Below are 16,349 nucleotides of genomic sequence, written 5' to 3'. Positions count from 1 at the left end.
TTTGAGACTTCAGTTATTCAGGCGTGAACAAATAAACTTGATTGATTGATTACTGTTTATTTGATGTGCACTGACATGCCAAGGAAACCTCATCAGCATAATGTCATAACATGTCACCTACATACTAAATAAGTAACCTTCAAAATAAAAATACCAAATAATACATGACATCAGAGCAATAGCTTTATTAGGCTTTTATTTTGAAGTGTTTACTCAGACCAGTTGTTACATTCCTATTAGATAGATACATCCTTGTCATTCTTTTGTCACAAAATATTGCCATCACATTACATAGCTACCAAAATTACCATGCCATTGAATAATCATATTGAATCACTCAATAAGGAAACGGAAAAGCAATAATAGAAATGTAGTCTTAAAAAATATAGCCTTTTTCGCTATCAGTGATTAATTCGAGATTCCTAGTGATGGACCAGGCTTTATATCATTTGTAGGTCATTTCCTTTTAACAGCAGTTTATACGTGTAACGTATTCAATAAAAAGCTGTGCTGTCGATTAAATATTTTGTACATGAAACTGCTCTTTGCAGTCAAATGTAATTGTAATTATTTACAATTACATTTTAATTGGATTGATGATTTATTATCAGCATTTCAGCAGTGAAACAAAACATTGCTTTAACTGTTAAAAAATGCTGAATAAGGGACAACAAGGTCCTGAAATTGAATAATTGCTGAAAACATTAATATACTGCATAAATTGGTTAATAAATGATGAGTAACTATATGTGCACATTTTAATGAGGTTTAGGATTCGCATTGAATATTCTGGTTTCCTGATGTTAGCACCAAGTTGAAGCTGTGAAAGGATTTTAATATAGCAATACTTTTATTGTTGTGACTGTATTTTGCATTAGTGTATGACTGCACTGCATAATACTGAGTGCATAGTTATAGTACACAAGGAGACGAAATTATTAAATGTTTTTCAGTAAAATTTTACCTCATTGCAAACTAAACAACAATAATAAACATATTTCTTTATTACTGTTTGGGCTGCTACTAACTGCATGATGCTTCTGAATCTAACTAGGACCCTGCGGTACATTGGACAAAATTAATGATCAGACTCCCTGAGATTTTAATTGTGAATTTGCAACCTAAGTTTCGCCAGACAATAGGATGTACTGTAATGTTTTTTTAATCCTTTAAAAGATGAACAACACTCAAGGATGACACAGACTGCATATGCAAGAAGACATAGGTGATAAAAAATAGTAAATGAGAAAATATTGAAAGGAGAGATCTCTCTCGTTCACTTAGATTTTACCAGTGCAGTATATTTCCTGCTTGTGTACATTTTCACTCCTGAAACAGAATGAAAAAACAATGATTCAATAATGATAAAATTTAATACCAAAAAGAGAATGAACAAACATGATAAGAAAATACAAAATTCCAAGTCAAACCTCAAAAAAACATTACCAGAAAGTATCAACAAAAAACGTGGAATAATGGGGTGGACGTGTCCATGGAAAATGTAGGATTTGCACTTCCAATGGGCAAGACCCGGAAATGATAACTTGTGAAGACTCGACTTGATCGACTGGACCAAGCGAACGCGTCAGGAAGTGGTTTGATGGTTTGGTGGGTGCAAAGCGCAATGGTGATCACCTGTCATTTCACCTTTTGTGAACTCCTGTTACATCTATGTGTGCAATCGCAATTGTTTTTTGAGCACTGTTGCAACTCTACCTATGCGAAAAAGGAGGATTTCCCCTGTTTGGGAACATTTTGATTTGATGGCTTCAAATCAGGATAAAAAAGACTGGTTTTGGTATTATAGCTAAATAAAAATTCATAACAAATTATACTTACCCACTTGTTGTCATCTTCTTCAACAAATAGCCATAGCATTCACAATACTGTTGAATTCTTGGACTTCTGGACCACTTGATGGCGCCATAGAGCAGCATGAAACTTTGAAACATGTGCAAAGCTTCATGAAACCTCATTTGGCCATTACGATTATGGCCAAAAATACTTATTGGGATGAATCACAAGACAATGAGATACAGCAAAGACAAGAACGGAGCGCAGAACAACTAGGAGAACACAGTTGAGAAAACGTCATCCCTCTGTTTCAACTGCACTTAAATAATCCGCTGATGACTGATGATCTGCAGGTATGCAACCAGAGAATCCCCCCGGTAGAGAATCGGGAAGCTCTTAAACAAAGGACAAAAATAGCCACAAAAGGGACCGAGAGCAGACACACAACATGATACATGATATGCTATAGTTAGCTATGTTGCTACATGCACCAACTGCACCTAAAACCAGTATCTGAGATTTATGAAATCTCATGGCGGATTCCCATGTAGAGTGGAGTTTAGCTGCATGACTCAATGTCAAAAGTGACTGACTTTTTGCGATATTCACCAGGTATTCTGCGCACAGCTGTCCCGGACATGGACAGGGAAACCCAGGACGAATACCTTGTGGTCCTCCAAGCCAAGGACATGGGAGGCCACTTGGGCGGATTATCCGGTACCACCACCGTGACGGTTACTCTGTCCGACGTCAACGACAACCCTCCACGTTTCACTCAGAGTGAGTAACTTAGCCTCTCAGGCTACTCCATAAAGGAAATGAACAGCAGTATGTTGGACATTTGGGAGTAAATATAGAAATTCAGAATTATGATCTGCCTAACCCCTTTGCTACACTGTTCCGCTCATAACATGACTACAGACAAGAATTCACCTTGTTAGTGCAATTATCGTTTGAGATGTGAGGAATATGTCATGTTTGCGTTATGCTTAAGCATACCCATACTGCATGCTTATTTGTAAAAACACACACAAAGCTCAGTCAGCCTCCTACTGTGATGGGGCTTTTTTTTTTTTTTTTTTTTTTTTTCCTGGCGGCCACATGAGTTCTTGAACCTTTTTAACCTGCACGTCCTGTCAGGAGTTTCATGGCCGCGGTAAGGCAGACGACCTCTCTGCAGGGCAGTGTGATGGCTCATCAAATATTCAGTCAGGGATTCCACGCTTCCTCGAGAGTCTTTGATTTAAGTTTCTTATAGTGGTTTCCTTATAGTGATTGTTTTTCCTAAAATATGATGTAGATATGATGATGTCTATTACTCTTTATTTTGGTGCAGAATCATTTAAAGCAGAGTGCGAAATTGTAATAATTTAAACATTTTGGATTATTGGATGTGATTGACCTAGTTTGAATAGACTGTTAGGATTCCGCTAATACCCAGAAGGAGGCTGAAATTCTGGTTAGTGAATTCTCTTTAAAGTTACGTACTGGAACAGGGTAATAACTACATTTTTTATTTCAGTTTTTTGATGTTGCAACTCTAAACATTTCTGTTCTGGTTGATGTAAAAACTTCCACTTGAAAGTACTCTTTCCAAAATTTGAGGGCCATGAAAGCAAACGGTAAATTTATCTCATAACAAAAACTGTTATTATTTGAACAGAGAACTTCATCAGTTCATGAGCAGGCATTTTCAAACTTTCAACTAAATGCACATCAATAAGTCAAAATTTGAGTTCTACAATTATGATGCATAATGTTGCAAGCCGCATTTTTTTTAAATTGTCTATTGAACCTCCGTTTCATTTCATATGCTGTTGCAAAATTTACAGCTGATCTGCTGTCAATACTTAAAATTAAAGCTGAATTTTAATAGAACCATTTGATGAGGATGTGGACATGACTGCAAATAATGCAAATAATACCTGTATGAAATAATTTTGAAATACTGAAGTGTACATATATATATATATATATATATATATATATATATATATATATATATATATATATATATATATATATATATATATATATATATATACTGTATATATATATATATATATAGATATATATATATATACTGAATATATATATATATACAGTATATATATATATATAGATATATATATATATATATATATATATATATATATATATATATATATATACTGTATATACTGTATATATATATATATATATATATATATATATATATATATATATATATATATATATATATATATATATACTGTATATACTGTATATATATATATATATATATATATATATATATATATATATATATATATATATATATATATATATATATACTGTATATATATATAATGGTAAAGGTGAGTTTGCAGGGGGTGGCACGGTAGAATGGAAGCATGTTCAGGCAATCCCAGAGTTTTCATGTTCTCCCCGTGCTCGTGTGGTTCCTCTCAAGGCACTCCGTTCTCCTCCCACATTCCAGAAACATGTATTGGACACTGAATTGTCATTAGGTGTGGTTGGGTGCACGAATGATTGTTTGTTTCTGTATGCCCTGAAATTGGCTGGCAACCAGTGTACCCCGCCTACTGCTGAAGATGGCTGGGATAGTCACCAGCAAGCCAGCGTCCCAATGCTAATTAATAAATTAAATGAACGTGAGCACCGGATGAGTAACAAGGAGACAAATATTATGTTGTATATTTAAAATTGTATGGACATCCACAACATCATGTTGCAAGCAGCGCATGTTGAGTCAAGAGGAGGCTTGGCAAAGGCTGACAACTCGGCGGCTCGTCTCGAGTGCAGCCGACTCCTGGCTTTAGTGCCAAAATTGGACTAATGATGTCCTGCGGTGGGCCTAGTGCTTGTCAAATTGAACCGCCTTCAAAGATGAGGTTTTGGACTGCAAAAGTTTCTTGGAAGAAATCCGGGTTTACTCTGATCACTGTGGTAGATGAGAACTTAAGGTGCCAAAAAAAAAAAAAAAATCTTGTTTCCTTGAAACACCATGATGACTAATTGCATATCTTTGCTTTAACTGCATCCTGCCGTCAATTTATTCAGTAGATTTTTTTCTTTCTTTCATATTTGTTTTCATGTGCCTTCATAGATTCATGCTTTTTCGTTTGCTACTTTGTGTGTGCGCATGTGTGTTTAGGTCCAGAGCTGCTCACACACCATCAAAGCCCTTTCCACTCAATTGCACACCGTTGCTTTTTTTTTTTTTTTTTTTTTTTTTTTTTTTAAGCAGACACTGTCAGATCTCGCCCTCGTGTCTCCCAAGGTCAACGTTGCTGATTCCTTGTGACATTTACAAGAAAGAGCGGATTACATTGGAGCATACAAACCAGATAGTCGCTGTTTACGATAGCCTTAACAAGATGAAAAAGCAAGTCGTGCTTCGTGGGATTTTTCACAACACCTTAAAAACATCTCCCTCGTTCAGTGCATGATTCCAGGAACTAAATGGGTTTGTTGTGTGAACAGTTTTGGAAACTATCAAGGGATTTCTTATGCCCTAGAGGAGGTAGAGCAGCAGCCGAGGAAAAGTAGGCTACCGTAGATTGTTGTCGGTTAAATGGTAAGGGGAAACTGTGGGATATTTTCAGAAGCTTCCTTTGGGTCTCATTATCAAATGCCATACTCCGTGTTGCAAATGTGTTTGGACAGCCAAATATTTTTGATGCATAAGCCCTGAGTTCCTTTGCGTGTGGCTTTCAAATGACTTGGAAAAAAAATAAAAATTTAATTTGATCTTCATCCATATCAAATGAGCTTTTAAAAGCTAAAAGCCCCTTTTGAACAGGTTCTCTGTGACAAATATTCAGCAGAACAAAGGAAGGTTTTTAGCATATTATTCAAAAATGTTTTCAGACAAAGGGTTATTTGATGGCTGTATCCCCAAAATATCACTGGATTCTTGTTGTTTTCCGTTTGAATTTTCTACAATTGGATGCATTTTCCCACAGTGTTTCATAAAATGATAATATTAGCTGATATTGTCTCCCTGAACTGTGTTAACAAGTAAGATGGATGTACGAATTTAGCAAAAGCGCAGTTTGTATTACTGTCTCATTCCACATCAGCTCACTGCCTGATTAGGTTCTTAATTATTAGAAAGCTCTGTTGTGGACTACACGGCTGGATAATTGACAGAATGTAAGCAAGCGTGTTGGGCTTCAAATCACATTTCAGGCTATCATCATCTTGTTACAAAGCTTTGCCGATGATGAGATCTTGTGTGGCTGCGAGCAATCCATAGGGAAATTACAATGATGGGACGTTCATGGTGTCGCCTGGCTTTGTAGTGAGGCGACTGTGTTGACGGGCAAAGTTGGAATCTAATAACTAAGTCATTTATTCAGACATGTTTTCCCATGTTTACAATGTCTGAATAATTTATGTCAGCTTCCACTGTATCGCTGAATTCCCTACTGGATGGATTGAAAGATACTTGTAGCGTTGTATCTAAGAATCAGAAGTTCACTTAATTCAATATAGCGTTCTCTTTTTAACTAGCAACTCTGAAAAGGGGTCATTTAGAATAACCAGTCCAAACTGAAAGTATGTAGGAGACATTAATATCGTCATGTTTTTTTTTTCATTTACTTTGTTCAGCGACATGGATTTTGCATTGTCATGAAATAACAAAACAAGACATCCCATTTTACTTTATTTACCTAACAATTTCTTGAGGGAACTGTAAGCAAGACGGCATCAATGCAATAAAAGAAAAACAATGGGGGCAAGCAGATTTTTCACATCTAGAAATGTAAAAACAAATATGACCCAGTTCTTCCTGGTGTCTGGGAAAAGTCCTAATATTTCCTTTTTGAGGAAAAAAATGGTCTGTATTGTTTATTAAAGCACAAACCTCAGCATTTGCACAAAGACAGTTTTGCTTGTGATGAACACACATTGACAAAACACAAACAGAAAAAACAGAGCAGGATTTAAGTAGAAGAGCTGATATTAAATTCACGTTTGGTGGATTATGGAGTCATTTTAGTGATTCACCGGCACAATGTACAGTATGTAAGTGTATGAGGTTTGAGGGAAAAATGTAAACATTTATACAGATGATGATATAGATACACTTGCCTAGAGAAAAATTGTTCCGTTACGGCTGAATAATTGTTTTTATACAGTATCAATTAAAATAACACACATTGTAATTCAGTGGTTTTTTTTCATTATTTCAAAAGTTCCTGAATTGTAGATTAATTCATTGGTCGTATTTGACATGGTGAGGAAATATTGATTTTTTTTTTCATAATAACCACAAACGTGACTCAAAACAGAGCTTGTTTTATATTTGTGATTCGTCATTAAGTAATAACTTCTTTGCACATTGCACATCTTGTCTCCCTGAACTGCAGCTTTGCACATCTGATCTAATGATCTGCAATGGCTTTCAGTTCACAATTGTTTATTACCCAGAATCCATCCATCCATCCAGCCATCCATCCATCCATCCATCCATCCATCCATCCATCCAGCCATCCATCCATCCATCCATCCATCCATCCATCCAGCCAGCCAGCCAGCCAGCCATCCATCCATCCATCCAGCCATCAATCCACTTTCTACAGCCGTTTCTCCTCACAAGGGTGGCCGGCTTGCTGGTGCCAATCCCAGCTGTATACAGGTAGTACTGTAGTTGCAGTGATCAAGAATCATTAGCTATAATTTCTTGACTTTTTCATGTATTTGACACCATTTGAATATGAAGGTGTTTTCCAACTTTTGACTGGGCCCTGTGATTGACGGTCTTTTACCCCAAATCAGCTAGGATTGCCGTTGTTTACTCTTGACCCTGAAAAAGATAAATCGTTTAGGAGATGGATAAAATATTGAATAAGTTGAGCAAGAATTTGGATGGGCTCTGGCTTGACAGTAGCTTGACAGCATGACAGCATTCTGTCATCGTCAGGTTATTATGTAGTTTGTGCCAATTTTTGCTACAGTAGGAGTGAAGTGATGCAAAAGGCTTGTTTTCTCCATATTGTGCCATGGTATTTTGGCAATTTGACCTTGCCAGTACGAGCTTCGTTTTCCTGTTTCAAACCCATTATGACTGCTTGATGCCAAAAATGGTAGCAGCGGTTATTTCAAGTTAATATTGTCAAACCACTTTGGCCATTCTACTTTGACCTTTGCATGAAAAAGGCATCTGTGCCTCTTGGATATTTGCCGTTTCATATATTTTATTCTTTTGTTTGCTTGTGAAAATCCTGCTGACTTAAAATGGGTGTGTGCAATTTAGGCCACTTAGGGTTGCAATTAGTTGCTAACATTTGGGGCAAACAACGTTTGGTCTAGGAATAGAAATACAATACTAATGTTTGTTCGAAGTCAAATGGAATTGACAGTGATGATTTCCTCTTTATTACAAATTAGTCAATTTATGCAGATATAGACAGCTTAGTTTGAATTGAATATTACTATGTGATATCACTTTAATTTTCCTGCACGTACACTCTGTAAAGTATATTTTTATTACTTGCCACTTTAATTTCCATTTGATTGCTCTGGCCTTACCACATCCCTTCTGTAGAGTGGCTAATTGATCAGAATACAATTTGGATAACTGGAGCCAGTTGAAGTGGCTCGGGCAGAGGGAAATCTGCGCTTCCCTGCTGCCCCCATGACCCGAAACCGGATAAAGCAGTAGATGATGGATGGATGGATGGATGGATGGATGGATGAACTCACTTTTCCAAATGGAAGATATTTTCCACGGTGCTTGGGTCCACCTATGATAGACCACCTTTGGCCCAACTTCAGCTGTGATTGGCTCTAGCTCACCTGCAATCAACCTCTATGTTCACTTCCAATCTTCAAAGTTCTGGAAAAGAATAGTTAAAAACAAACTTTCAAATATTCCACCTAATTTTTGGTAGTTCTCGGCTTCAAGCAAAATCCCTTAATTAAAACTGAAATGTTGATTCAGAACCACAATCTTCTGTGAAAAGTAAAATGCCACTCATTGAACGTGTGTGCTGGTGAAATGTCAACATCTGACGTCTCCTTTGTCACAATCCCTCAGATTTGGGTTGTCAAAGGTTAAAATTTGATTTCCACATGACACTTGGAATATATCATGTTTATTCTTCATAAGTATGCACACAGAAACTCACAGATGCATCTGGGCCCTCATAACCTGTCCTTCTGCAAACTTGGGTTCTTCAGCTACTTCTACAAGAGACGCAGGTGCCATTTTGAATTTTGATGAGGTTTTCAAACAGCCTGAGCTTGCCAACAGTGCCCCATAAATATATTGAAGGCGCATCGCTCTCCCAGGGGTGTGATGGATGCAAAGATAGATGGTGTGACAGCTGACTGCATAGGTAGCTCTGATAAGATCAGTGTCATTTTATGTGCGAAGATGTTGAGGAGTGGTGCGGAGGGGAACGTGAGTAGTTCGATCAGCACCTGCTCATAAATATGTCTAATTAATTCATGCGATAGGAGAAATGTACAGAGGGGTAGTTTAGTCAGTACACTGTAGAAGGCGCATTTTTTCTGATGTCAACACGTGCAAAACCCAAAGACTCATCTAAAGATATGCATTCAAAAAAGGAGGCGGGGGGTGTCAATGTTCCTCTAATTTTCAATGCGGCTGAGCATTCCCACAAACTCCCTTAGCAGACTTATGACCAAGGTGAGCAACTTCAGACATGCACACATTGAGTCACCATGTGCAAATCTAACGTCACTCCCAAAGTGACCTATATCACATAACTCACATTTTGTCATTAATGAGCAAGGAAAGGGGTGGGGGGGGGTGGGGGTGGGGGTGGGGGGGGGTGTGTCTGAGTATCTCCCGGGGCCTAGCTGCGGCCCTGGAATGAGCCAGCCGTGGCTCACGCTTTGATGACGCAAGGCTGCTCGGAACTCTAAGAATTCCTGTGAACAGCACAACCCCATCCCGTCCAACAACTTGTAAACATATGTGTAGACCGGTAATGAGGGGATAGCTGAGGTGACAACTACAAGCGTCATCCAGCACCAATACGGGAGAACGATACATCTATGATTGTTTTATTGCATACATATCACAACTATTTTTGTTCGTTTTCAACATTTTTTTTTCGTTTTTAATCTTGAGCAATAAGTGTTTTTGACATGACAATGTAGTGTATATTCCAATTGTCACCATGGTAATAAACAAGCCACAAGTTGTGAAAAAGAAAAAAAAAATCTCACTCACTTTCGCCGCATGTTCTTCTATTTGCATTTACGCCGACAGCCATTCCATCTTAAAAGAAGAGCATTTCTTTTTCTGTTGGCTTGGTGAGCGGATGTGTCGCTCGTTTCGCAAGGAAAAGTGGTTTGCGTCTCTTAACTCTGCATTGTTGTTAGCTAGCTAACCTACACAGGGTGTATATGCAGGGAATGTTTCTGTCAATGCGTTCGATTGGGTGAATAGTGTAAGTGAAACTAAGCGTATGAATGGCTGGACACTTGTCACTTGCTGAGTCACAATGTAAAATGGAACAGAAAACAACATTATTGGTCTAATTAATGTGTTAAAATGAGTTGTAGTATTAGACATGATTTAATATGTTTGTATTGCATTTTGTCTGATGCGCAGCATAGATTTTCTTGTGCGCTGAGAATTTGCAAGCAGTGCGCAACTGCGCACGCGCGAAGCTTTGAGGGAGTGCTGGTGGAGATGTATGCCAAATGAAGGGAATCAGGGACATAATCATGTTATTACTGTATGGTCTTTAGCAAAAACGGAATATATATACTGTCTCAAAAAAGGGTGAGGGGGTGAGCTAAGAGTATTCACGGCATCATGTCATGAATGATCTCTGGATTATTTGTCAACACTTACAAGATGGAATGTTAAAAGTCTTTGACGCCTTGTTCAAATTTGTCCAAAGTTTGGGGACAGATGTGCCTCTTTATGTACAGAAATCCATAATTAAATTGGTATATGAGCGTTAGCGCCAAAGAAACTCTCGGATGCATTTGTGTTTGTGTTTTTGTGATACCCATGACAGAAGGTCACCTCTGGACAGGCTCCAGTCGATCACAGGGCACACAAGACAAACAGCTATTCACATTAACACCTACTGGCCACTTAGCAACTTCAATCAACCTAATGCATGTTTTTAGAACACGGGAGCTATACCTGGACCATAACTCTTCCTCAGTGGACATCATAGTGTTACTATCTTTGTGCAATAACACTGAGGATATCAGTCATTTATATAATAGTGTTCCCTTGACCCCAAACCAAACATAAATGCGAAAGCCTCTTCTGTAATCAGATCGTCACCTTAACTAATTCCATTGCTAACCTGTATTTTATCCACCACAAGTATGGCGAGCTTGGCCGTCACAGCTGCTGTGGTCATGACTTATGTTCCTAATTAACTGGTCTTTGGTCTTAAATGTGTCCCACATCTACAATCACACCGCAGTCACACTACACACGTGTGCGCACACATTCCCTCCGTGCGTGCTCTTGACACACCGAGTACCCTTGTGTCCCTTATCATATGCACTCCCCATCTGTTCTTGCTTTAAACATCCTCAGCACACAATCATTTTAGTTAGTGTGGCAGAAAGTGGCGATGCAGAGAAATCCCACTTGTCAAGTCTTTCATTTCTTAGCACTACCATGAACGATGTTAAATTGAAGCTCTTGTCTGTTATGTGCTCTTTGCTCCCAGCTAAAGCCATTTACTGAATATGTTTAGCCGTTTTTACTAAGTTAAGCATACCACATGATGCGGTGTTATTTTTATTTCCCTTTTTCTTTTTTAGGTCCTCATTTACAACATGTGACACAGATGGCATTGAGGAAACTCGAACTCATTGGTCATTCCACCAGTTCAGCCATTACCTTTTCAAATGTTGCATGTACAGTAGATATATCCATATTCATTTTTCTCAGCAACCATTGGTCCGATTTAAAAAAAAAAAAAAAAAAAAATCTCACTTGAGAGGTTAAATTAGAAGGAAGCAAAATTGTTTGTTTTTTTTTTGGATCAAGTACTTTTGACAATTTACCTTGTGGCCTATATTTTGACCTTAAAAATCCCAAAAGGGACATGCCCAGCTTCACCAACACAAATATAAAATGATGTAACCCTAAGTCAACCACAGCATGTGAAAAAAAGGTGGAAAAAAGTGTTTCTTTCTGAGAATATTTGACGGAAAAAATTGGCTTGGGTGGGTCGACTGACTTCTCAGGCAGGTATTTTGATTGCAAAGGTTTGAAAATATCAATAATATACAACAAATAATATCAATAAAATTAACTATAAGAATGAAATGTTCGAGTCTAAAGACAGACGAGACAGACGAGACACACAAAGTGTTTTAAGATGTGGCCCCTGTTTATCACTGATTCAGCTTTTTGCATTTGCATTACTGTCTGGAATGCAAATGGAAGCTGTTCCCTTCAAACTGTGAGTTTGTCTTTGGAAAAAAATAGAGGAAAACATTCATTTAGCCACACATAGGTCCCAAGAGTCACCAGTCTGCAGGGCATCTGCCCTGTAGGTTAGATGGCAGTCCAGTCCGTGAATAAAGTAAAGTAGTGTTGGGGAAAATGAACCTTTAACTTTGCTTCATGAACCGACTGTAATCTTTGATCCTTAAAACAGCATTTTAAGTGAAGGGGTTAGAAGAATGACAAGGTCAAAATAAAGGCCAAAAAGTAATTTAAAGTGAAATTAAAATCAGATGCAAAAACTTGTTTTCAGAAAAAGTGAAACAATTAAAATTGCAATATCTCAGCAATGTTGGCTTTTGTTCTATTATTATTCTATGAGTAATACCTACACCAAATTTCACTCAAATTTGAATTGGTGGGGTTTCAAAGTCCCATTCTTCTAGAGGTAGAATGATATTTCAATATTAGAAGATATCCATAAAAGACATCTGAAATTGATCTCCACATTCTATTTGTGAGCAATTTGGTATCACACGGTAACTACCACTGAGGCACACAGTTTATTTTGGCCCTAGTAGTAGTCCAAATAATGGTAAAAATGTCGAGTCGGAATGGGTCCTTCAAATATAAGATGTATGAACTGCTGAAATTTGTGCCACTAATTTTTTCCTCTCTTTATTTGTAGTCACTTGCTTGAAACGCACCAACATATTACCATGAATAAAATGTAATTTTGATTTAAGTTAAATCCCTCCTTAGTTTAAAGGGAATATTGCGTATAGTGTCTTACGCACCCATAATGAATTCCGGATTAATGGTAAAAATAATAAATGACAAGTAATGGCCTTGTTGAGTCAAGGGCTTGGCTTGTGGCCCGGCACGCCGATCGCCCGTGCCTTGTCATCCTGTCCCATGACCATCCGCCACGTGCTGACGTCTGCCATTGTTTGGAATGGCACGATAACGGCCGCAAAGCTGGCGCTCTTTAAAATGCATGAAAGTAAGTCCTGAGGGCAAGTGCAACAAAGCGTGAAGGAGGGAGGAAAGAGACAACGTGATGGAAGGATGGAAAGGAGGGAGAGGGTAATGGAAAGAAAAGAAAAGGGGAAAGCTAATGGCTTGACAGTGATAATCAGGCGTACTGAAATGCACGTCAATTTCACACAGAGTTGAGTTGATGCTGGGAAATTGAATGGAGCAGGTTTTCATTGCTTTTTAGTAGCCAGTGCAGATGTGTGTGTGTTGACGCATGCACATTACTACACACACACACACAGACACGTGCACACAATGTGCATAATGAAAGCGGTCTGTTCTCACCCCTAGCCTGCGTTTACGCATGATCGTTAGAGGCGTGCTCAACAATAGGCCAAACTTTCAAACTTTGCTTATCCCGCTGCTGACCTAAAGCCCTATACCTTTGGCTGGTGTAAGTTCTCTAATTGGTACCATTCACCTCCGCTGGCATGGTAGGTGGTGGAGGTGGTCCTTTATATTCGCCACTATAACTGCATAAAACACATAATTGCATGGTCATGTGACAGAAATGTGGGTTCACAAGTGATAATTAATATTTTTCACAAATTACTCATTGATAATTGGCAACTAGCATACTAGAGTTTGAAATAGCTACAAGCAGAGTTAAAAAAAAAAAAAAACAATGAACCCACATCATGGTTATTTAGGCCCTGTTAGGAATAAACCTCAGAACCTGGACTGAAAGTAGACCCCATACAGACTGAATACTTGTAGATTGTTCAAATAAGATTTAATTACCAAAAAGTGCATCTATGAATAGATGCATAGATGAAAATGAAAACACAAAAATGCCAAAAAAGGTTTACTGCTGCAACTAAAAACACAAAGCCAAAAATACAAAATGCAAATAAAAGTGAGACACAAAAGGTCCAACCCAAAAATACACACCAACAAGGTCCACGGGAAAACGACTGACCCTAACCCTGACCCTAGATAAAGTAACAGAAAAATAACAGAAAAATTCAATCATTGAAGGAAAAACACGGAACTTCAAATTAACCAAAATTCTATGAAGCAGAATTTAGTGAGGAAAGCAGACAGTAAATCTCTGGGAAGCAATGCAATTGTAGGACGAGTAATAACCCGGCGTAGTTCTCCTGCTCCGGGCGCACTTAAGGAGATACTCTGTAAGTTTTTGCATGAGCCTGTGGGAGGTCTTGGGGCATTACGGTAAATGCAGCATCACCCTAACCCTAACCCTAACCCTAGCTATAACAGACATGGCGACCTCCAGAGGAGTGCCAATCCCCATGTAATATTTTTTAAATGATAACTCAACCTGCGGTTATATTCAAAACATACTGTTGGTTGTTAAGAACAAATTTATTTAAAAGTTTTTGAAATGTATAATAATTTAATATATTCATTTTTAATGAAAGACGGTCTAAATCTCACATATTGTCACTTAAAGCAGGCCCCTAATGAATGATGAGAGTCAGGTGTGTGGCTGGTGATGGAAAGTTCTCCGCCTCTAAATCCAAAACACACAAACAGTTAGCGGGAAACATGACAGGCCCCTCCAGATGGCAATGATAAGAGATATTTTTTTTCTAGAATATAACCTTTAAAAAGCACGTGTTGGCTTTCAAAACACATGTATGTGAAATGAACAAATCACCAAAAATTTAGAACATTTCATTCAACTGTATCATGAAAAAGAGTCATTTTTCAGCGCCAGCGTGTTTCACAGGACAGTATTGAGAAAACTCAGGAGCAACACTGTCTATTTTTGCATTGAACAGAAACAGAATGAGCACATTTACAATTGTAAATGTGTAAAATTTGTTTTTTTAAAGGATTTTCAAAAAACACACTCAGTTTCTCCTTCGTTAAATTTTTTGAAATGCCATGTCCCATGTGCATATTTATGCTTTGTAATCATGCATCCGAACAGCAACACAAACTGTTTTACTTTTAAAGACTTTTGCATGTTGTCACCTTCCCATTAAAATATAATTTATAATAGGAATATTGCATTAAATCTAACTTCACTTTCCATACCTCTTGTTCTTGATATGGTGAAGGTAACCCAACTAGTTTACCCTTGATGACTTGTTGTGATATTAGTTCCTATTTTTACATATTTGTAATTTTTTTGTATTAATAACATTTGTCCTATATTGTTCTGTAGTTACAGTTTTGACTGGTTGTGTTTGGTTTGTGAGGATCATTTCAGTTGCTATGGTTCTTGAGTGTGCTTTGTAATGTCATGTATGATTGATGTCTGACAGTATTTAAGATTTAGGTTCGCCGTGATATCTTGTCAGAACGTCAAGTCAAGCTATCAAGCCGAATCAGTTTTCTGAGTCAGTTTTCAGCGTCTCTTCTCTGACTCTAGTTCCAACGCTCAATTAGATTGCATTGGATTTTAGTACATAAAGAGTTTGTACTTTTCCACTTCTCTGTTCTGTGTTCTGCTTTCTGCGTTCTGCACACAAAGCAGGTAAATCCACAAATTCAGGCCTTTAAAAAAAAAAAAAATCAAGTCATCAATTAATCTCACACACCAGTTCACAATCACTGGTGGAAAGGGCCATTTGGTTTATTCCTGGCAACTGCTGTACTAACTGGCCATACTATTTATTACCATAGCTACACCTAAAAATGTGATATAAAGATTAAAAAAACAAAAAACAAAACAAAGAAAAGCTGCAGAAAAAACATTTTTTATGCGTTCTTATAGATCTGGGAATGTCATTTCAAAATACATTCACTTGCCAAAAACTCCAATTAAGTGCGTATAAGTTCACCCCGAGAATGCAAATGCATCTTTGCCGAATGCATGCGAACAGTTTCTCGAATGGCGCACATGCATTTGTATAAGCTTCCTACTCATGGGGGTAGACATTGTTCAGGCAAGAAAAGCCTTTCCAGACAGAAATTGCTCCCTTATATCATAACGCACAGTTGGGCCTTCCATCGCAAAGCCTTTGCCCTGGAGTCAATGGTAGCGCATTACAAACGGCTGCTTGGATAAATTCCTCTATGCCCTCACTCAGGCTGGGTGGGAGTGCTGGTGCAGCCCACTAACTGCATTGTGTGTGTCCTATAAGTGCATGGGCGTTTAAGTAGCAAGTCAGTTGCTCCCATGGGTTGTGGCTTT

At 37.9% G+C, this 16,349-nt stretch overlaps 1 protein-coding gene and 1 long non-coding RNA gene across 2 annotated transcripts in view; one reads left to right on the top strand and one right to left on the bottom strand.

The window, feature by feature from the left end:
* LOC148414883 (uncharacterized) overlaps positions 1-16,349 on the bottom strand; it is an 82,430-nt gene that overhangs the window by 3,802 nt on the left and 62,279 nt on the right. The gene's annotated exons all lie outside the window — the stretch shown is intronic.
* Positions 1-16,349, top strand: part of cdh24b (cadherin 24, type 2b) — a 106,060-nt gene that overhangs the window by 36,603 nt on the left and 53,108 nt on the right. The window contains exon 4 of the mRNA XM_088429248.1: positions 2,407-2,574. Coding sequence (XP_088285374.1) covers positions 2,407-2,574 — 168 coding nt within the window. The remainder of the gene's footprint in view (positions 1-2,406; positions 2,575-16,349) is intronic.

This window comes from Hippichthys cyanospilos, chromosome 12, assembly GCF_059441005.1.
Source record: "Hippichthys cyanospilos isolate Australia breed blue-spotted pipefish chromosome 12, RoL_Hcya_1.0, whole genome shotgun sequence".
Lineage (NCBI taxonomy): Eukaryota > Metazoa > Chordata > Actinopteri > Syngnathiformes > Syngnathidae > Hippichthys > Hippichthys cyanospilos.
Note: the sequence above shows the minus strand (reverse complement) of the source record. Positions and strands in the feature narration are given on the sequence as shown.